We start from the raw sequence: 22,699 nt of genomic DNA, 5'->3' as shown, positions 1-22,699 counted from the left end.
CCATCCATACCTATTCTTACTAGCTGTGGGGACTTGGGCAATTTACGCAATCTCTCTGTGCCTTAGTTTCCTAATCTGTAATGGTGATAATTATGGAATGTACCTCATAAGGATATAATACGGTTTAGTTGATTTAATGCCTGATAGGAAGTAAGCACATGGTAAAGATTAAGTATCATGAAGTAGATAAGCACTATTCTAAGGAAGCTATAAAATGAAGTCTTTTAATATAAGAGTGTCACAGTCTAAGAGCCACCATATTTGAAATGATAGGAGAACACAACTGAGAGAAATGTCAAGTAAATAAATGTTCTTAGCATTTTTTTGAGAGGTGGGTACAATCAGGGGTGTTTAGAATCTAAGGTCAGGTTTAACCTGTGGGCTTGGAACTAGAAAACTGGACAAAAAATGCACACTGATAAGCCATTTATCCAAGGATCCCGTCCCAGGGGATGGCGTAGGAAATGGAAGAAATAGCCAAGAGATCAAAGTTGCCAAGAGCACATTCTTTGGAGACTGACAGGCCCAGTTCCCATCCTAATCCCAGTTTCCAGCTTTGGAAGCTTTCTTTGAACTCTCTGAGGCTCCCTGTCCTTTTGGGTTGTTGTGAGGATCAGTGTTCATTTCTGCAAGACACGTAGTATGAATTCTGGCCAACCATCACGGCTTGCCCAGGACTGTACCACTTTGAATGCTAAATATCCTACATTCCAGAAAATCCTTCAGCCCCAGGCAAACTGAGATGGTCATCCTAGAACCACTCCCTCCAAAGTAGTGTTCTTTGAGGTCCATTTTTAAGGAACTTTATTGACATGGCAGCTGTTGAAAAGATACAAAGGAAGCGGGAGAATGTGAAAAAACACCCAAGACTCTAGAGGAAGATGTCTCAAAACAGTGCCCACCTTTGATGTGCTTTGATACAAGAAAAGTCAGAGAGAAATGGAGCTAACCTTTGATCCTCCCCTGGCTCATCTGACTGTAGTCTTTGCCTCGCACATAGTAGGTACTCACTAAATGGTTAGATCAATGATGGCTCTCCGTATAGGGACTGTTCTCAATTTTAGGATTGACCTTTGTAATATGAGGGCCTCTTCCACCTGCCTGTCTGAGGTGTGGATCTGTTACTAGGGGGCAGGTGGTATGGGATGTAAAGCATCCACATAGAACAAGAGGCTTTAACAGAGTCTGTGGATGAGTGTGTGGGGGTGGGGGAGGATTTAGGGAAACATCTTAAATATTTTTCCTTTTCATTTTTTAAAAACCTTTAATTTGTGTGGTAATCAACTCCCAATGATCCCTGCCTCTTGGAACACATGACCTTTATAGTATTCTCTCCTTGTGTTTGGGCTGGACCTAGTGACTTACTTCTGAATAGAACACAGCACAAGTGATGAGATACCTATTCTGAGATTAGGATATAAAAGACTGATTTCTCTGGGGCGCCTGGGTGGCTCAGTCGTTAAGCGTCTGCCTTCAGCTCAGGTCATGATCCCAGGGTCCTGGGTTCGAACCCCACATCGGGCTCCCTGCTCTGCAGGAAGCCTGCTTCTCCATCTCCCACTCCCCTTGCTTGTGTTCCCTCTCTCACTGTGTCTCTCTCTGTCAAATAAATAAATAAAATCTTTAAAAAAAAAAAAAGACTGATTTCTCTCTTGCTTGCTCCATTTCTCTCTGACTTTTCATGTATGTTTGCTTTGATGAAGCAAGCTATAAATCATGAACTGGCTTATGGAGAAGCCCATGTGGCAAAGAGGTGAGGGCAGCCTCTGGCTAACAGCAACTGAGGAATTGAATCCTGCCAAGAATCATGTGAGTGAGCTTGGAAGTGGGCCCTTCACTAGTCAAGCTTTCAGGTGAGACTGCAGCCCCTGCTGGCATGTTGATTACAGTTTTGAGAGAGAACCTAAACAAAGGATCCAGCTAAGGTATGCCTGAATTTCTGCCCACAGACACTGTGATAAATGTATGATGTTTCAGACACTTGCAGTAATTGATAACTAATAAATCTATATACAGAAAATCACATATAAGTGCATGGTTTGATGAAATTTTATAAGCTGAACATACCTGTGTAACCAATAGGTAGATGAAGAAATAGAAAATTATCAGAATCTTAGAAAACCCCACTCATATTCCCTTTTAGTCATTAGCTGAAATGTCCCTCTTCCCTGGTCGAGAATAACCTCTATCCTGACTTCTAACAGCATAAATTTGTTTTGCTTATTTTGGTGCTTTATGTAAATGGGATCACACAATATGTAAAATAGCTTCTAACAGATTCTCAGAGAGATCACTTCTTACATTGAGAACCCCTGAGACACAGAGAGAGAGCCAATGATTGACATGTTTGTCAGTAGTTATCCATCACAGTCTTGATCTGAGAGTAGGCGATCTGATTTTAGAAGAGAAATATTGGTTACTGGACAGAAATAGTCCTAGAACAGGAGGAACAATTCATTTAGCCACCATGGCTTTGCAGCCATGTGCTGTGAGTTAGTTCCTTTTGCCCTGAGTCTCTGCTCCCCATCCTATTTTTTGTCTATAATTTGATTTCCTGAGAGACGAGGACCAGAAAAAATAACCACAATTAGCCATATTTAAACCTCTCCATGAACCAACACCCCAGTGTTTGGGGTTTTATTTAGCCTTTCACAGGTTGGTATTGGGAGTCAGAGCCCCTGAAATGTTATCAACACCAGATGTAATAAGACTGAATTTCCATGGGTGCCTGGCTGGCTCAGTCAGAAGACCCTGCGTCTCTTGATCTCAGGGTTCTGAGATGGAGCCCCACATTGAGTGTAGAGATAACTAAAGAAAATAAATAAAACTTGAAAAAAAAAAGACTGAATTTCTAGATCTAGTTGCTAACAGTGATGGAGATGTGCTTACTATGATTTAGGTTCTATCTTAAGCACTTTATATATTTATATAACTTAAAAACAAACATACCCTTACATAGTTATTATTAGGATATTTTATAAATGAGGAAGCAGAGATTAACCAACTAGCCTAAGATCATGCCCAGATCACATAGATAGTCAGAGGCCGACTGGGGAGTCACATACAGGTTCATTCACTTCCACTCTGAGTTTCTAGCCACAAAACTATAGTACCCCACAGAGCTCAAGTTCAAAGTCTGCTTGTGACAGTGAGGATCCACTTGAGTAGTTAGTTGTATTCTTTATCACTGCCATTTATCTATGCACCCATCTGTCCATCCATTCAATGATCTGTCCAATCAACCAATTATCCATCTGCTATGGTCTGAATGTTTGTGTACCTCCAAAATTCATATGTTGAAATCCTAAATCCTCAAAGTGATGATACTAAGAGATAGGGGTCTTTGGACGGTGATTAGATCATGAGGGTGGGGTCCTCATGAATGAGATTAATGTCCTTCTACAAGAGGCAGAGGAGAGCTCCCTTGTCCCCTCCTGCCATGTGAGTATTCCAAAAGTCTGCAACCTGGAAGAGGGCCATCACCCAGACTATGGTGGCACCCTGATCTTGTACTTCCAGCCCCCAGAACTGTAAGAAATACCTTTCAGTTGTTTTTAAGCCTGTTCTGTTGTTTATAATAGCCAGCCTGTGGTATTTTGTTCTAGCCAACTGACTGGACTAAGACACCATCCAGCCTTCCAAACATCTATCCAAACCTCCATCCATTCATCTAATCATGCATCTAGTCCCAAATACCATGTGGCAATCCATTCCACAAATACCAAGGGCTTCTTCTATGCTGATTCTATGCCAGGAAGAGGCTGAATGCAGGGGTGATTAGGATACAACAGCACATGTAAAAGCTAGGTTCCCACTAAACTTGAAACTCCCTGAGGGAGTTTATTTTTATATTGGCAGTACATAAAATATGATTTGGCTCCTGTCTTCCTTTCCAAACTTATCTCACCTACCTATCTTCTTGCTCATTCCTCTTCAACCACACTGGTCTCTTTCTGTTTCTGGAATAAGCTAAGCCCTCTTTTGCCTCAGGAGTTTAGTAATTGCTGTTCATTTTGACCCAAATGTTCATCCAACAGTGTCAATAACTGGCTCCTTCATATTCTTTGCATTTTAGCTAAAATGTCTTATCCTCAGAGGGACCTTTTTTTACCACCTTATCTAAAGAAGACACTCTGCCCCTCTGTTAGCAACAACTGCTTATCACCTCATCCTGTTTATTTCCTTTATAGCATTTCTCACAATCTGTAATCATCTTATTTATTCATTGCTTGTTTTCTAACTCCCTAATTAGAAAAATAAGCTCCAAGAAGCCAGCCACTAAGTTTCTCATGTTCTTTCTGCATGCCTTTGGCCTGGCTAGCCAGTAACTGACACATAGTAGGCCTTCAACATTTATTTGTTGAATAAATGGATGAGAGATGCAGGACCAGGTCTTCCCAATATTAGCAAGCTTGAAGAATAGTAGAAAACAAACCTGAAAGATAGAGGAGGAATGGAGAGGGCCTTGAAAGACAAGCAGAAGGGGTTATACTTGATGTGAACATAGTGACCCAGTAGAGGCTTTTCAGTTGCAGGATGAAAATGGTGATTTAGAAGGAGGACTTGGTACGCCACAATCTGCCATAAATCCTAAATTTAAGTGATTCACTGCAGTGTCTTGCAATGAATTACTGCAAGAGTTAATCAGGTCCCAGGACCTGAACTATATTTTTTCCCTTCTGAGAGATTATACAGTGTGGGAACTCACCATGGCTCTAAAAGTTTCATAGGACTATATGTAATATTTAATTAATTGACTATGGTGAATTATAGACCAAGTGATCATGGTAAAAGCTCTGTAAGGTGAGATCTGTGTCTGTTTACTGCAGGCATCTGGCCTGCAGGAGATAAATTATTTGTTCAATGAATGAGTGAATGGAATAGTCACGCACTTGGCAGAGTTAGATAGGATCTGCTGCTAGCTGTGTGACCTCTGAGAAGATCTTTAACTTGGCTAAGGGTCAGTTTTCTCATCTGGAAAAGAAGGAGAAGACATAACTCACAGGATTTTATTTATTTATTTATTTAAAGATTTTATTTATTTATTTGACAGAAAGAGAGAGACAGCAAGAGAGGGAACACAAAGGGGGTGAGTGGGAGAGGGAGAAGCAGTCTTCCCGCGGAGCAGGGAGCCCGATGCGGGGCTCGATCCCAGGACCCTGGGATCATGACCTGAGCTGAAGGCAGACGCTTAACCGACTGAGCCACTCAGGCACCCCTTAACTCACAGGATTTTAAATGGGAGCTTATGGGAAAATCTCTGACAGAGTTGACACTCAGTAATTTAATTTCCTTCTGCTACTTTGGAGATGCTAAACCTGCACGGACTAGGATTCCCTATGGGCTTTTCCCAAGAGCCCCAGGGCTTGAAATAGAACATATGGTGATACTTAGTTTTTGCCATTTTCAGTCCTTTCAATGTAAACCTGAAATTCTGTCTCTGAAATCTACTAGCTGACTGACCTTGGGCACTGTCTTTGTGCTTCAGTTTCCTTATCTGTAAAATGGGTATAATAATATTACCTGTAGTGTAAGGATTAAGTGAGATGCTATACTGTTTGTACTAGGCCCTCATACACAGAAGGTGCTCAATAAATGTTAGCTATAATTATTTAGAATTTCATTTTTTACTCCCCTTAATGCTGTCAACTTTTGTCCCCTCCCTCCTGTCGGCATTCTCAGTTCTTATAATCTCTTCTGGAGAATAGGCTGATTCTGAGGTGCAATCTGAAATAAATGGGTTCGGTAGATTCTTCTGGACATAACAAATCCAGAGACTTAAAGTGGGAAGGGAAGTAGGAGCATTAAGACATTGAAGAGAGACTTTTTGAACCTGTGGCATAGAAGAGGCCAGGAAAGGAAAGGGCTTAAGCAAGGAACCAGCGCGCCCACTTTTCCAGTCAATTTGGAGAGAGCAAACAATATTCACATGTAAGTCCCCCAATGCCTCAGGACTGCTCTCTGGGACGTTCATCAGCTTAATACAGTATGCATGGTGTCCCTCCTCTTTTCATTAGCATTTTCCTACTTTGAAATAAGTAAGTTCATTGTTCCTAGAAAGTGGAGAGAAGTCAAGGAAAACACTCGTTGTGTGGGGGATGGAGTGTCTGTCACGAGGTTATGCGGAATGTCTTGCACATCATTCTATCCCCAACACCTAGCACGGTGCCTAGCCTAGTAGGAGCTCAAAACATGTGTCTAGAATTATTTTCAAACTTTAGTTAGCCTTCTCAAAGAAGCTTGCCGTACCCACACGCAGCCACAAGCAGGTCCGCGCCTAGAAATAACATTTATTCTAAGGCCCTCCGCGCACGGATTCTTGGGAAGCTGCTCCCCTCCCGCATTCTCTTGTTACTCCTCCCCTCGGTCGCCTTTGAAAGAACTGGCACGCCACGTGATTCTCTCCTTTATTCCCACCTCTGAAAGCCTGACTAATAATGGGCAAGAGCCAAAGCCAACCATAAAACTTTATTTCCTCTTCCAGCCAATAGAAAGAGGCGATAAGTATATGGCTCAGCTTTTGTGACTTCCCCCGTCCCCTCACTCCTCCTCTAAGGTTCAACATTTGACAATTCATCCGGCCAATGAGAAGTTCCTACTCTGTATGGGCGGGAGGGAATGACTGGGTGACAGACGCCCCCACCTAGCCAATGGAGTGTCACAAGTGCGGGAGGGGTGTAGGACGGAGCCAATGGCGCGGTGCCAATAACGAGCATCAGGGAAAGGGCGGGACGAAACTGTTCAAGGGAGGGAGGGGAAGGCCCAGGGAACCAAGCAGCGCTGCCGCCGCTGCACCCGGAGCTGGAGGAGGGAGAAGCCAGGAAGAAAATGGCGGCTGTGGCTGCAGAGGCGGCAGCGACTGCAGCGTCCCCCGGGGAGGGGGGCGCCGGCGAGGCCGAGCCGGAGATGGAGCCCATCCCCGGCAGCGAGGCCGGCACTGACCCCCTCCCGGTCACGGCGACGGAAGCATCTGTGCCGGACGGCGAGGCCGACGGGCAGCAGTCTTCTCCTCAGGCCGACGAGCCGCCGCTCCCGCCGCCACCGCCGCCGCCGGGGGAGCTCGCCCGCAGCCCGGAGGCGGCGGGGCCGGAGCTGGAGGCTGAGGAGAAACTGCCCGCCCGGGTAGCGGAGCCGGCGGCAGCCGCGCCTCAGGAAAGACCCGACCTTCCACCTTCCCCTGCACCACCGCCCGAGCAGCCCCCAGCTCCCGAGGAGCGCCAGGAACCGCCGCTGCCCCAGCCCGCAGCCCCGGCGCTCGTGCCGCCGGCGGGCGGGGACTCCGCGGTGTCGCAGCTGATTCCCGGCTCGGAGGTGCGGGTCACGCTGGACCACATCATTGAGGACGCGCTCGTCGTGTCGTTCCGTCTAGGGGAGAAGCTCTTCTCCGGGGTCCTTATGGATCTGTCCAAAAGGTACCGCGCCCGCCCCCAGGACGCCCCCGGGCCCGCTTGGTCCCCAGGGAGGGAGCGAACCAGGACGGCCCCTGTACCCCGGGCTCCCGCCGCCTGCACGCCCTGGGGTCCCGTGCGGGGCAGGGCGCGCGCTCCGAGTGGGGCAGGCGCGCGGGGCCGGGAGAGGGCGGTCCCCGCCCCAGGTGGGCGCCTGTGAGGGCAGGTGTGTTACCAGGTGGGGGGCGCGGGGGCCTGACGGGCTTGCGGAGCTCACCCCTCACCCCCCGGGCTCTCTCCGCGACCTGGCTCTGGCGCACCCACTCTGGGGGCTGGTGGGCTAATGCGAAATGCAGAAGGAGTTTTGCAGAGAACCTGGTGCTGGGCGGGGGACATTGCTCGTGAGGCACTTTTTTTCTTACATTCACCCTTAACGAGGTTGGAGAAAGGGGTGTGCGCATTGGGGTTCCCAAAAGGTTAACTGTCACTCCTTATAGGGGGAAGAGTATTTGTTAGAAATGAACCCTTGACTGTTACTGTTAGAACTAATTACCCTTAGATAACTGTGCTTGCGGTAGGGAAGCACATTTGGCTAATTAAAATGATACTTAAGCCTAAAGAAGAGAGAATTTTTTTCTTTTACCCTTTCGTAGTATCAGGATGATGTGGTACAGAAATGTTCAAATATTGATTTCTAATACTGTAGATACAGTTTATGTATTAAGAGCAAGAAGGTGGAATTCACGCACAAGCCTTTGGCGTAGCACATTTTCATCTTTGATTTAAAATGTGGGCATTGCTTTAAACAGGTAAAGAAGGTATTCTAAGTCTAGAGTTAAGCTAACCTTTTTATTCTCTTCTTTTGCAGATATGAAGTGCAGAGACTCCCATTCACGGCTCTCCATTCTGTTTCCTGCAACAGCACACACTCTGATGGGTATCTCACCTGTTTGGAAATGGCTTACTTTAATATGTTTTATTTTTTATTAAAATTTTTTTTTTATTTGAGAGAGATTGCGAACACAAGCATGAGCAGGGAGAGGGGCAGAAGGACAAGCAGACTCCCCTCTGAGCAGGGAGCCCTGGGGATCGATCCCAGCACCCTGAGATCATGACCTGAGCTGAAGGCAGATGCTTAAGCACCGAGCCACCCAGACGGCCCAGTATGTTTTATTTTTAACTCCTTGTCCTCGCATGAAGACACCAGTGTCGTTTTTCCATTTTGGGGGAAAAATTTTTAAAATACATATGGAAGGCAGTTACAGGGCAGTAGAAATGTGAAAAAATAAAAAAATATATGTTGAAGTAGGGTGTTTGGGCAGGGGGGAAGATGGGAGCCTTTATAATTCTTTTTTCTTTTTTTTTTAAGATTTTATTTATTTATTTGAGGGAGAGCAGGAGTGGGTGAAGGGTCAGGGGGAGAGAAGAATATCCAAGGAGACTATTCCCTATTGGGGATGCCCCTCCATCCCCCTAACAGGGCTTGATCTCAGGACCCACGAGATCAGGACTTGAGCCGAAACCAAGAGTGGATGCTTAACTAGCTGAGCCATCCAGGTGCTCCACTTTTTTTTTTTTTTTTTTTTAAGAGCAAGCATGAAGGGGGGAGAGGGTCAGAGGGAGAGAATCTTAAGGAGACTCCCAGCTGAGCGTGGAGCCCTACACTGGCTCCATCTCAGGACCCATGAGATCCTGAGCCAAAACTGAAGAGTCCTTCCGTTAACCGACAGAGTCAGCCGGCTGCCCCTATAATTGTTTCTGTACATTGTTTAACCTCAGCAATTTTTTTAGTTTTTCTTTTTTGAGAATTTTGGATTAGGAACTTTGCACTTCTGTTTTCGTAGTTAGCAGATAAGACCAGTGTGCTTTCTACTGATGTATTTAATAGTGGAGAGACTCAGTAGTGTGTATGCTATTGAATCAAACAGAAGTGAAGGCCAGTGATTGTGTGAGAATCTGGATTTCAAATCTGCAAAAGGAAGGTGCAAAAAGGTAAGTTGTTCCTGGAAATGGATTGGATAGTTCTTTCCTCTGTTGAGGTGCTCTTTTTTTTTTTTTTTTTTAATTTTCTTTGATAAGAAATTGCAATTTATTTTTTGAGTTTTGTTCTACTTTGCTAACCCTGATTCTTATAGACAACAATTTCTTTGGTGGAGGGAGCTATTTTTATTATGAACCTTCTGCATTTTTTTTTTTTAAAGATTTTATTTATTTATTTGACAGAGACAGCAAGAGAGGGAACACAAGAAGGGGGAGTGAGAGAGGGAGAAGCAGGCTTCCCGCTGAGCAGGGAGCCTGACAAGGGGCCCGATCCCAGAACCCTGGGATCATGACCTGAGCCAAAGGCAGACATTTTAACCGACTGAGCCACCCAGGTGCCCCGCATTTTAATGTTTTGAAGTGAAAGGTCTCTGTCATTAAAGTCTTTTTTAAATGTTCGTTAAGGAAACCATATCAGCTTTTCATTTAACAATATTTATTGAGCATATCTGTGTGTAAGGCACCCTTCTAGTATTTTGAATGCTATGAGTTATAGTCCCTGCCTCTGGAAGCTTATATTTGGGAGGTAAGCATTGTGGAATTGGTGAAGAAATAACAGTGTTTTTTAAAATTTAGCACTTGAAGAAATTATTATTGGACTAATGATTGACTAGTTGGGTATCACTTTTTCATGCTATAATTTGGAAAAATGGATCTGCCTATATATTTTGTAATCTGCCCTTTACCTTGATTGCATACTTGATGCACAGTTTGGGGGTTAAATGATAATCCAGGAGATCCTCTTTATAGATTCTACCATGACCATGACTATAGTAATCAGCTGCTTTATTTTTTTTTTTTACTTTTTAATTTTTTTAAAAAGATTTTATTTGACAGACACATTCAGAGAGGGAACACAAGCAGGGGGGAGTGGGAGAGGGAGAAGCAGGCTTCCAATGAGCAGGGAGCCCGATGCGGGGCTGGATCCCAGGACCCTGGGATCATGACCTGAGCCTAAGGCAGACACTCAACGACTGAGCCACCCAGGTGCCCCAGTAATCAGCTGCTTTAAAATTGGACATTTAATGAAACCTTTGGGTAAAAATAACAAGAGCTTCCTATTATGCACCAGGCATTGTACCACTTGCTTTAGTCTTTATAACCCTGGTGATATTTTTCATTTATATAGGAGGAAATTGAGATTCATTTAATTCGGCCAGTTATTGAGCTTATAAATGGCAAAGTAAGGAGTCAAATGTAGGTTGATCTGATTCTAAAGCTTACACTTTTTCTACTTTTATATTAGAAGGTTGGGCTGGCAAATTTTCTTTTAAACAGTAAAGAATTGCGTATTTCTGCAATTTAGTGCCTATCCTGATTTCAGTAGCTGTATGGGATAATACAAAGGGTATTAGTGTTGGAGCCAAGCAGATTCTTTACGCATTTGCCATTCTTCACCTTCCTGCCATTGTATTATTTTTTGCCTTATTCTTATTTGATTGAAGAACACATTTTTGAGGATAATCTTTTCGTGGAGAAAAGGAACAGGACACATGTGATTTAAAAAAAAAAGATTGATCTGGACAGAGTGTCAGGGTAGTTGGGGTCTGACTTCTGGTGCCAGGCTCTCCAGTTAACACTGACTTTGGGCAAATCTCCATGCCTCTTTGGGCTCCAGTCTCTCTAGGTCTTATGAGGCGAATTCATTTTGATTTTAGGCAGTTCACCAACCCAAACAAGCAAAAAAAATTTCATGCCTCAGTTTATATATAAAGTGAATAGGGTGACAGGTGGTCTGGCTTTTCTGTACCATCCCAGTTTGAACTCACGCCTTCAAAGTAGCTTGCTTTGGCTACTATACAAATGACATGGTCACCCTAAAAATGAAAATACTTGAATATCTGATTAAAAACTGATTTATAGGATTTATTTGAAAAAACCCTTTAAGGCATTCTTTTATTTTTAAAAAAATTTTTTAAAGATGTTATTTTATTTACTTGAGAGCGAGCACAGAGGGTGAGGAAGAAGCAGACTCCCTACTGAGCCAGGAGCCTGATGTGGGGCTGGATCCCAGGACCCTGAGATCATGACCTGAGCCACACAGGCGCCCCCATTTTTTAGTTTATTCTAGGCTCCTCCACTGTTGTTTTATACCCAGCTCTCTTAGGTAGTTTGAATTACCTGCCTACTCCTGAATTCATTAGCAATATGTAATGACAGTAATCTAATACTAGCAGATAAAAATAATCAGCTAACCCACAAATTCAGTTTGGCTTTCTTACTCCCTTTTCTTTCTTAACCTAGGCTTTTGAAATTTTGACCTAAGTGCATTTATTTCTTTTAGCATTCTATAATAAGCATTCCTTCACGTTGCTAAACTGTCTTAATGATTATTTTAGAGAGGATAATAAATTTTTTTTAATAATTTTTTTGTTTTATTTTTTATTATGGGAAATGAACCTCAATGTATGTATTATCCTTGCTTTGACATTTATCAACTATTAAGACTTATTTCATCATATGCCCACCTCCACTGGATTATTTTGAAGCAAATCTTAAACATATTTCTTCACTGTAAGAATTTCGGTATAGATCTCTAAAAAGATAAAGATTTTAAGGCCATAATGTACAACTGTTAACTGCACCTAAAATAACTGCGGCAGTTCCTTTCTATCGTCCTATGGCCCACCTAGTCAGTGTTAAAATTTCAGTGTCTGAAGATTAATATCTCAATCAACATTTGTTTAAATTAGGATCCAAGTAAAGTTTATACATTGCAATTGGTTGATGAGTTTCATAAATTTTTCATTTGTAGTTCTCTTGCCATTATATTTCCTTGAAGTTTATTTGTTAAACCATGGACTTCGGCAGAATTTCCCACATTTTAGATTTTTTTCCAATTGCATCCCATTGGAAGTTTTAAAAATAGTTTTTTTCCTTCAGGAGCAAACCGAAGGGGCAACCACAGCCCTCTGAGGGCCTCTTTTGAAAGTCCCATATTTTGGGTCTGTAGAAATGATATGGACATCTCTTGCCTGCTTGCACACTTTAGACCTATCCCTTAAACACACATCCAACTTTAATAATTCCAAATATAGAAAAATTTAACCAGTCAAGATTATCTGCAAAGGGTAAAAGTCTTCAGCCCTAGTTTCTTTCTTTTCTTTTTTTTTAAGATTTTATTTATTTATTTGACAGAGCTAGAGCAGGAACACAAGCAGGGGGAGTGGGAGAGGGAGAAGCAGGCTTCCTGCTGAGCAGAGAGCCCGATGGGGGGCTCGATCCCAGGACCCTGGGATCATGACCTGAGCCGAAGGCAGAGGCTTAACGACTGAGCCACCCAGGCGTCCCCAGCCCTAGTTTCTGAAAAGGTACTGTCAGCTTTCTCAGTCAATACCTGAAGGAACAGTATTTACTGGGACCTGTGGTTTCTAATTACACAGAGGGATCATTTCAACTGTTTATTCCTGTTCTCCATCATCTTGAAAAGTAGTTCTAAAGCCACTTTGAAATCCTGAAAAATCTGTCTTGAATTCCTTTTTTTTTGGATCTGATATGAATTAAGGAGTCATGAAGTAAATGTTTATGCATAAAAACTCTTGTGCATTTTAATTTTGTGGTACATGCTTATTAAAGGTTGTAGGTAGTTCTATTTCAGAATTCACCTTTTACAAATACTGTGTGTGTCTACAGGGTATGGTTGCATTAAAAAAAATTGAGGTGATTTCTTTAAAAAACTGCAGGTTTCACTAAGTTCTTAAAACAATTTGTAGAAAAGTTGTTTGTTTTTTTTTTTTTTTAAGGAAATATAAACCAAGACAATGATTTTTTTTCTTTACAGAGACCATGAAACGTATGGTGCAATAGCTCTACTTTTGGTGGGAAAAATATACAGCCATTCTGGTGAAGCAGTGAGTAGTGGTATTAGTAGCTTATACTAAGCATCCAGGTCGAGAATTTAGGTCCTCAAGTAGTATGCTTGAATGATTGTGTTGAGTTGTACATATTTAAAACATTTTTTTTTGGTGATTAGTCTGCTTATATCCCAAGGTGTTGATAAAGAGTTCCCACAGAAGATAGCACAGAGGCAAGTGCCACTTTCTGACCCAGACAGTTTTAGGACACCCACTACTAAAGCAGCGTATATGCTGTATTGAGAGTGCGCTCTTCCCTCTAACATGTTGGACTGCCATGTGTGTGGGTTTTTTTTTTTTTTTTTTTAGGTGATGAATTGTTGGACGTTAAAAACCTAGTTTGAGTGTAAAGAATCTTGTAACAAACATCATGGTGTTAAAAACAGATTTTAAAACTAAATTTTATAAACTAGATAACTAGATGTTGTAAACACAAACTATGCCAGGCATGTTTTAATGGACTTGGGGCTTCTAATGAGGTTAATTTTCAGCCTTTTATGTGTAAGACAGACCATACTTCACTGTGTATTGTCTAAAGCAAAGTTTTTTTTTTTAAGATTTTATTTATTTATTTGACAGAGAGAGAGAGACAGCGAGAGGGAACACAAGCAGGGGGAGTGGGAGAGGGAGAAGCAGGCTTCCCGCTGAGCAGGGAGCCCGATGCAGGGCTAGATCCCAGGACCCTGGGATCATGACCTGAGCCGAAGGCAGACGCTTGAACGACTGAAGCACCCAGGCGCCCCTAAAGTAAAGTTCTTGATGAAACTAGGCTTAAGCTTCCTAAGATCCATTTTTCTGTAGGGGAATGTTAAAGGGTTTGTGTAGTATGTGCTCATCCCTGTTATCTGTTAGGCTGAGTTAATGACACATTGATAAAAAACGAAAGATGTTCTTAGTACTTAGTTGTGCCTATGAAGTGCATTCTTATTTCTTGATATTTATTGGCCCTTTTCTCCCTAAATTCCCTGATTAATTCAGGCACACATTACCAGCAGAACAGAGCTTGCTCTAGTGGCAGATCTTGCAAGAAAGTAAGTGGAGGTTAAGTTACACTTTGGGTGGATTTAATATAGAATGTTTTTACTAAACACTTCAGGCAGTGGTCCTCTAAACAAATGTGCTTAAGATTTATGAGCTCCACTGCAATTTGCAGTTTTAACCAATGATTCTGATGCAGGTGATTCTTGTACCATATTTGGAGATAAGTAATTTTTAGGGAGTAGTTTTGCCAAAATAGTAGGACCATAAATTTGTTAAACCTGTTTTAAAAGTTACTGGTTAATTTTGATTGGGATGTAATTACAAAGTAAGCAATACATGTGGGGATGGGCCACTTGGGTGGCAGATCCAGATCCTTATTATAGAACTGGTAATTAGACATGCAAATAGGTTTCTTAAATTTGGTTGCCTACTAGGAGTTCAGTAGTTCATAACTTTCATCTTTTTCCCTTGGACCAATTTTTTATACAGTCACCTTATACCTTACAATAGAATAGTGGTTTTTAGCCTTTTAAAACTCAGACCTCCAGTAATATTTGATTTTCACTTTCTGCATATTCCCACCATCTAGGAAGGTTGCCAGTCTTCACTGTAATTAACAATAGCTACTATATTTCTCACTCTTAAACTAGTCACTGGGACAAGCACTTTGTATACACTGTTCTCAGTTTACTCTCTGGGAAGTCTAGTAAAGTAAATTCCACTAATCCCCATTTCACAGATAAAGACACTGAGGCTCAGAGAGATTAAGTAAATTGCCTAAAATTACATATTTTATATTTATATTAAAATATTTTATATTTATCTTATATTAAAATATAAACTATTAGTAGATAAAAGATGCCCTTTTTGAACAATATGCAGTTGTCTAAGATTTGAAAACAATCCTGTTCTAAATCTAATATATTCTGTATTTTTACCATTATCATTTAGCTTATGATTTTGATGGGGAGTTACCTTGGTAGGGTAGAAATGATAGAGCTCTTTGTCCTCTCTCAACCAGGCAATAGCTGCTTGCTTTTAAAATAGGAATTGCTCTTCAGTTTAATTTAGTGAACACTTGGGGCATTTTTGGAAATGGGGTTTCTTCTTTATATATGGTCCTGGGATGTTTTGCCTTGGTTGGCCTGGCCCTGGCAACAGTGGAGTCCACGTGCTGAGAGAGGAACTACAAAATGTCAGATTTGAAGCTTACTGAGCACAAGATCAGCATATGTTAAGTGCCGGATGGCTGAATTGGAAAATAGTTTATAAAGATTAAAACTGTAAGTTGTTGAACAGCCTGTTTTTGGTAAAATAGGAATAGAGAAATAAATTGAATAGATTGTTCTGTTTTGTTTTTTAAAGTTAGTCTGTTGAGAAATCATTTAGGCCTCTGTGTGGTGGGCCCCATTAGACATAATACAAAAGAAATATTAAAAGTACTTAGAATTCATAATGGAAACAAAGAAAATGTAAAACTGCTTATTGGTATCTTGGAGCCAGGACCAAGGGAATTCTGTTCAAGAATTTACAAACTGGGGGTGCCTGAGTGGCTGAGTTGTTAAGCGTCTGCCTTCGGCTTAGGTCATGATCCCAGGGTCCTGGGATCGAGCCCCGCATCAGGCTCCCTACTCTGCAGGAAGCCTGCTTCTCCCTCTCCCACTCCCCCTGCTTGTGTTCCCTCTCTCGCTGTGTCTCTGTCAAATAAGTAAATAAAATCTTAAAAAAAAAAAAAAAAGAATTTTCAAACTGTTTTCTTGATGGTTATTTTTAAAAAGAATTTACTATTAAGGAGTAATAATTTGAATACCATACAGATGGCATACAGATGTTATTACTATTTATACTTTTCAAAAGACTGAAGCATAAGTGTTTTCTCTATCTGTAGGTGTCTCCATTTTTTATTTCCAAACCTAGTTAGCCAGGTAAGTTTTTAGAGGATGGTTTGAACGTACATGATTGGGAGCTTAAACTCTAAATTATTAGTGTTTAACCCCCTGCCCTCTTCAAAAGCTATCCATGTTATAAAAGAGGATTAGATAGACTTTTAAAAGATGGAGTACATTTTTATGGTTAGAGAGATGTTATTTTATTTTATTTTTTTTTAAAGATTTTATTTATTTTTTTGACAGAGACACACAGCGAGAGAGGGAACACAAGCAGGGGGAGTGAAGAGGGAGAAGCAGGCTTTCCCGCAGAGCAGGGAGCCCGATGCGGGGCTCTATCCCAGGACACTGGGATCATGACCTGAGCCGAAGGCAGACACCTGAACGACTGAGCCACCCAGGTGCCCCGAGAGATGTTATTTTAAAACGTTTATGCAGCCTCCCTCCCTATCAGTTACTTTTAAAAGATATTTCCTGGTATTCCAGTTCATAATTGGTGCATATTTTGTTTTTATCTTGATAAAGTCATCCTTCCTACCTCCGTGCCCATTTGGGTACCCATAGTCTCTGCAAATTGCTCTTGTAATACTTGGGAGTTTTTAATTAAAAACATCATATTCACTTGTTAATAAAATTGAACACATTTTAACTTTAATAATTACCATATATTGTGCCTACTTCCTGTGTAGTAGGACCTGAGATGAACAATTATGCATGTTTTTTTTTTTAAATCTTTTTTAAAAGATTTTTAAAATTTAAGAGCTCGCAAGTGCCTGTGAGTGGGGGAGGGGCAAAAGGGGAGAGAGGCAGAGATTCTCAAGCAGACTCCACCCTCAGGTGTGGCTTGATCTTCCGACCCTGAGAACATGACCTAAGCTGAAACCAAGACTTGGTGCTCAATAGACTGAGCTACCCAGGTGCCCCTTTTTATGCATATTCTTAATTAATCTAGATGACAATTCTTTGAAGTTACTTAACTACAATTCCAGTGTCCAAAAGCTCTGAAAACTGAACTTTTTATTACTTTCTGGTGGGAAAACCTAACGTGACTGAAATTATGTGAGATTATTATATCTGTATATCCCATTTAGTGTGAACGTTTTTTCATTTGATTGTTGAAGCATTAATGTGCTTGATAATAGGCTGCTTATTATCTCAAAAAGCCAGAAAAATTCCAAATTCTGAAGCCTGTCGATCTGCACAGGAGAAAAGAGCATGTGGACCTGTCCGCACGTGCACTCCCTTGGTGGGGAAGTGGAGGTGGTGGAGTGGGCTTAAGTCACAAGTCACTGGATGAAACAAGGGAGGCAGGAGCAGCAAGGAACCTGGCTTCCGGGTTGACCGCTTGGATTCACAGCCTGGCTCTACTCCTTACTAGCTGTGTGGTGTTGGGAAGGTCACTTACCCTCTCTGTAAAATGGGGGTAGAACAAATAACTTTCCTAAAAGGGTTGTGGTCATTAAATGAATTAATGTGAATAAGTACATACTTAAATAGCTGCTGGCACACAGTAAGTGCTGTATGTGGTAGCTGTTAGGACTTTTAAGAGGTAGCTCCTAAGTGGCAGGATTAATTAATACGGGTTTGCTTGACTGGCCACTAACCTAAATCCTGTTGTATTGCAGTGTAGTCTGTATCTTCAGAATACCTTGAAATGATCTGTAGAAGCTTCAAAGTATAACTTTACCCTTCTGTAAAGAAGGATGATACTTCTATTTTACTAGGGAATGAGATAACTAGGAGATGCTTGGATAATGTATGGTATAGAATGTTTCTTAATCTTTTCTACCCAATAACCCCTTAGGGCAGATGGCTTGTGAGGAAATTACGAGCTGTGTCATGAAGAAAAAGTTATTACTGGATTTGACCAATAAAGCAAACTTTTTAGCATTTTGCCATGTTTGCTGTATTGGTCTTTAAAAGTATTTTTTCTTGAACTGTTTTGAGAGTAGGTTGCATACATCATTCTCCTTTACCCCTCCATACTTGTGCATTTATTTAAGATCAATATAGTTTTCAAATCCAAGAAACGGAGTACTTTAGTTTGTAGCCCATATTTCATTATTTTGTCAATTTTTTCAATAATGTCCTTTTAAAGTTTTTCCTCCTCCAGTAAATGATCATGTATTGCATTCAATTGCCATAGAATATATGTAATAGGCACTATTCCTCAATTTAGGTTTCTCTGATGATCGCTCACGAGAGGTTCAGGTTACACAGGTGACGCAGTGTTCTCAGGGTCCACGTCTGCCCTCATTGCTGATGTTCACTTAGATTCTCAGGTCAGGTCCTTGTCCTGTTACTCCTCAGTGTAGTTACTGTTACTTCCCTTGTACTAATCATTCCTTTACTACCGTGAAAATAAACTGCTTTTCATCAAACTTTCCCCTCAGTGTTAGGTAGATACACAGTTAAAAATTTTTAAGAATTGGGGTGCCTGGGTGGCTCAGATGGTTAAGCGTCTGCCTTTGGCTCAGGTCATGATCTCAGGGTCCTGGGATCGAGTCCCGCATCGGGTTCCCTGCTCAGTGCAGAGCCTGCTTCTCCCTCTCCCTCTGCCACTCCTTCTGCTTGTGCTCTTCTGTCTATCTCTCTGTCAAATAAATAAATAAAATCTTTAAAAAAAAAAAATTTTTTTAAGAATTGTGGAAAAAGACACACATGCTATCTTAACCATTTTTTCAAAAGATTTATTTATTTCAGGGGGGCAGAGGGAGAGAGAGAATATCAAGCCGACTCCCCGCTGAGCACAAAGCCCGAAGCCCAGCATGCGGGCTGAAATCATGACCTGGGCTGAAATCAAGAGTCGGACTGCACCACCCAGGCACTCCCAACCTTTTTTTTTTTTTTTTTTTTTTTTTAAAGATTTCATTTATTTGAGAGAGAAAGAGAGCATGAGTGGGGAGGGGCAGAGGGAGAAGCAGGTTCCCGCGGCGTGCAGAGCCCGACGGCAGGGGGCTAGATCCAGGACTCCAGGATCATAACCCTAGTGGAAGACAGATGCTTAACCCACTGAGCCACCCAGGTGCCCCAAGGTACCCCCCCCATCTTAACCATTTTTAAGTGTATAGTTCAGTAACTAGTGTTAAGTACATTCACATTGTTGTGAAACAGATCTCCAGAACTTTTTAATCTTGTAAAACTAAAACTCCAGATGCATTAAACAACTCCCCATTTCCCCCTCCCCGCAGTCCTGACAACCACCAGTTCTACTCTTGTTTGTCTGATTTTGACTACTTTAGATCTGTAAGTGGAATCATAGAGGCTCTTTTTGTTTCTGGCTTATTGCACTTAGCATAATGTTCTCAAGGTTCATCCATGTTGTAACGTGACAGGATTTCCATTTTAAGGCTGAATAGTATTCCATTGTATGTACATACCACATTTTATTTATCCATTTGTTGATGGGTGCTTGGGTTTCCACTTTTTGGCTATTGTGAATAATGCTGCTAGGAACATGGGTATGCAAATATCTCTTGGAGACCCTGTTTTCGATTATTTTGGATATATGTACAGAAGTGTTGTGTACTGGCTTGAATTTTTAATTTTGGGGTGCTTAGATACACATTTTTATTTATGTAAAATTTTCTTCTGTGCACAGCTTATTGAATTAATTTCATTTATCCTGAGATTAAATTTTGACATAACCAATCTCCAGAGATGGAATGTGAACCAAAATAAGTTTGCTTTATAATTTTCCCTCCTTTATGATTTAACCTGTTGCTAATTTAAGGAAGAAATAATTTCTGAAAACAACTGCTTGAATTGAAATGAGTCTGGATTACTATTTTTCATGTGGTTAATTGCATATAAATTTTTCTTACTGTAGATTCTTTAAGAGAACATAATTTTGGGAAGGAAAGGTTTCTTTTTGTTTTCTGTTTATTGGAGGGAAGTCTGAGCCAGCCAGAACATTGGGGCCTGTCTCAACTAACCCTCCTGAATTTTTTGAGTGTCAAATTCTTCAGGATCTCTGTTTGCTTGCCTAAAATATGAATCCTTAGTTTCTTTATTTTTACTGTACAATATTTTTAGAAGAATTTCCTTTTAAAGTAGGAGCTTGGCAACCAGAATTTGAAAGAAGAAAATGAGAATCAGTTGTGCACTATTAAACTATTGTAAACAGGAAGGAAAAGAGTATAATCCTAGGTCAGAGATAAGGTGATTGAGGTTGCTGTGAAGTTAATGTTGATAAACAATATATCAGCATTTATTTTTTTATTTTTTAAAATATATCAGCATTTAAAAAATACTTTCAGCATAAGAGGTAAGAGTTGTTGGTAAACATTTTTTATTTTGTTTGAAGTATTCCTGTGGAAAGGGAATTTTGATGATAGTTTTCACTCTAAGAAGTGATACATATCTAGGTATAAGATTGATTGGTAATGCTAGAAATCTTAAGCAAATACCATAATTTTATCAGTGGGTGAATAAAAGCTTCATTTAGTCAAATCTAGAATCATCAGTAAAATTCAGACCTCTAGAATGGAACCTAAATACCAGAAAATATTCTTATCCTTTCTATAATTATAAGTCACTTTTTGAATTCTAGCTTATTAAATACTCTATATTACATTTGTTTCACCTTTACATTAGGTGAGGATCCTTTTTCTCTTTCTCTTGCCTTGACACAAAATAACTATTAAGCCCCAGTATTCTCCTCCTCAAAATTTTGGCTATCATTACTCCTAAATTACTAAGAAGGTAGCTAGTTTTAAAACTTTATTGTATAGATTCACAGGAATTTGCAAAGATAGTTCAGAGGTCTCTGGTACTAAGCTATTTTTATTTATTTATATTTTTTAAAGGTTTTTTTCTTCATTGATTTTTTTTTTTTTTTTAATTTTGGGAGGGAGCCCACGAGCGAGTGGAGTGGGAGGTGAGGGGCAGAGGCAGAGGGAGAGAGAATCTCAAGCAAACTCCCCATTGAGTGGGGAGCCCAACACAGGCTCAAACGCACAACCGTGAGATCATGACCTGAGCTGAAACCCAAGTCTGATGCTTAACTGACAGCCACCCAGGTGCCCCAAAAGATTTTTTATTTGTAAGTAAACTCTGCACCCAACCTGGGGCTCAAACTCACAACTCCAAGATCGAGTCACATGCTCCACTGACTGAGTCAGCCAGGCTCCCCAGAAATTTTTATTTATTTATTTAGTTTTTAAAGATTTTATTTGACAGAGAGAGACACAGCCAGAGAGGGAACACAAGCAGGGGGAGCTGGAGAGGGAGAAGCAGGCTTCCCGCTGAGCAGGGAACCCAATGTGGGGCTCTATCCCAGGACACTGGGATCATGACCTGAGCCAAAGGCAGACGCTTAATGACTGAGCCACCCAGGCGCCCCTCCCCAGAAATTTTTAATTAAGCCATAATACCTGAATATTTTTCCTTTAGAATTTTTGGGTAGTGGTTAAAGAATACTGAAAATAGGTAAGGGTTAGGATGAGTCACTGATATGCTAATAAATACTTTTTTTTTTTAAGATTTTATTTGTTTGACAGAGACAGCAAGAGAGGGAACACAAGCAGGGGGAGTGGGAGAGGAAGAAGCAGGCTCCCCGCTGAGCAGGGAGCCTGATGCGGGGCTCGATCCTAGGATTCCGGGATCATGACCTGAGCTGAAGGCAGACGCTTAGCAACTGAGCCACCCCAGTGCCCCAATAAATACTTTCTTGTTGCCTGAAGAAGGGGTGGAGAAAAGAGGACAGATGCTTTTGCGTCTTATTGCTCAAGTCTTAAAGAATTTGTGAAAAGTTCTTCTCGAAAAAGCTCAAGCAAGGATACTAGTCAGGCTTTCACATCTCGAATGATTCAAATCCTCCTCTGCTGAGGTGAGCATTCACATGAGACATAAATACCTTCACGTTAGAAAAAGCTAAAGCAAAAGTGTTTGCTAAAAATTTAAGTCCTGTGTTCCCCCCCCTGACCCAGGGGAGGGTCTTATGATTCAGTCTTGGGGTAGGGCTTAGCAATCTTCATTTTCAAACACCACAGAGTGTTGCAGATTTCTAGAGAACACACTTGAGAAATTAGATTTTGGGATTTTTAAGAGAACATAGTTTTTTTTGTTGTTGTTGTTGTTTTTAAATAGGCTCCATGCCCAGTGTGGGGCTTGAACTCACCACTCTGAGATCGAGTCACATGCTCTACTGACTGAATCAGCCAGGTGCACGAAGAGGATGTAGTTTTGTTGCTACTTTATATTCTTATTAAGGTTACAGTTTCATAAATTGATGGTTTTCAGAATTTTGAGCATAGTTACAAATGTATTTTACATGTGGATGTGTATATACATATACATATGAAACAGTTCCATTGCAGTTACATATATTTAGACTCTGATTTTTAATATTTAAATCATAGTTGTGATCCTGGAAATTGATTTCACAACCAACATCTTCACCATTAGTTTGAAAACACCGTTATGATACTAATAAGTATTGTCCATGTTAGGGAGACAGCAGGATTACTGAGATGGAGTAGTACATTGATATCCCTTTTCTTCCTAAGGTGATTTAATCTTTGTGATCCTTTGAGGAAGTTTTATTATT

General features: G+C 41.1%; 1 protein-coding gene across 8 annotated transcripts in view; it reads left to right on the top strand.

Annotated features, from left to right (window-relative positions):
* The first annotated feature begins 6,767 nt into the window (after positions 1-6,767).
* The window catches only part of PWWP2A (PWWP domain containing 2A), a 35,539-nt gene continuing 19,607 nt past the window's right edge, over positions 6,768-22,699 (top strand). For 2 of the 8 annotated variants that reach the window (XM_036103627.2, XM_036103628.2), the window contains exon 1: positions 6,768-7,412. In XM_036103627.2, coding sequence (XP_035959520.1) covers positions 6,829-7,412 — 584 coding nt within the window. In that variant the 5' untranslated portion in view covers positions 6,768-6,828. Of the gene's footprint in view, positions 7,413-8,256; positions 9,381-13,209; positions 13,280-16,246; positions 16,551-22,699 lie in introns of those variants that run through there. The other 6 variants (XM_036103638.2, XM_036103634.2, XM_036103635.2 and 3 more) reach the window with 5 other exon arrangements.

This window comes from Halichoerus grypus, chromosome 2, assembly GCF_964656455.1.
Source record: "Halichoerus grypus chromosome 2, mHalGry1.hap1.1, whole genome shotgun sequence".
Lineage (NCBI taxonomy): Eukaryota > Metazoa > Chordata > Mammalia > Carnivora > Phocidae > Halichoerus > Halichoerus grypus.
This window is presented reverse-complemented; position numbering and strand designations above follow the sequence as displayed.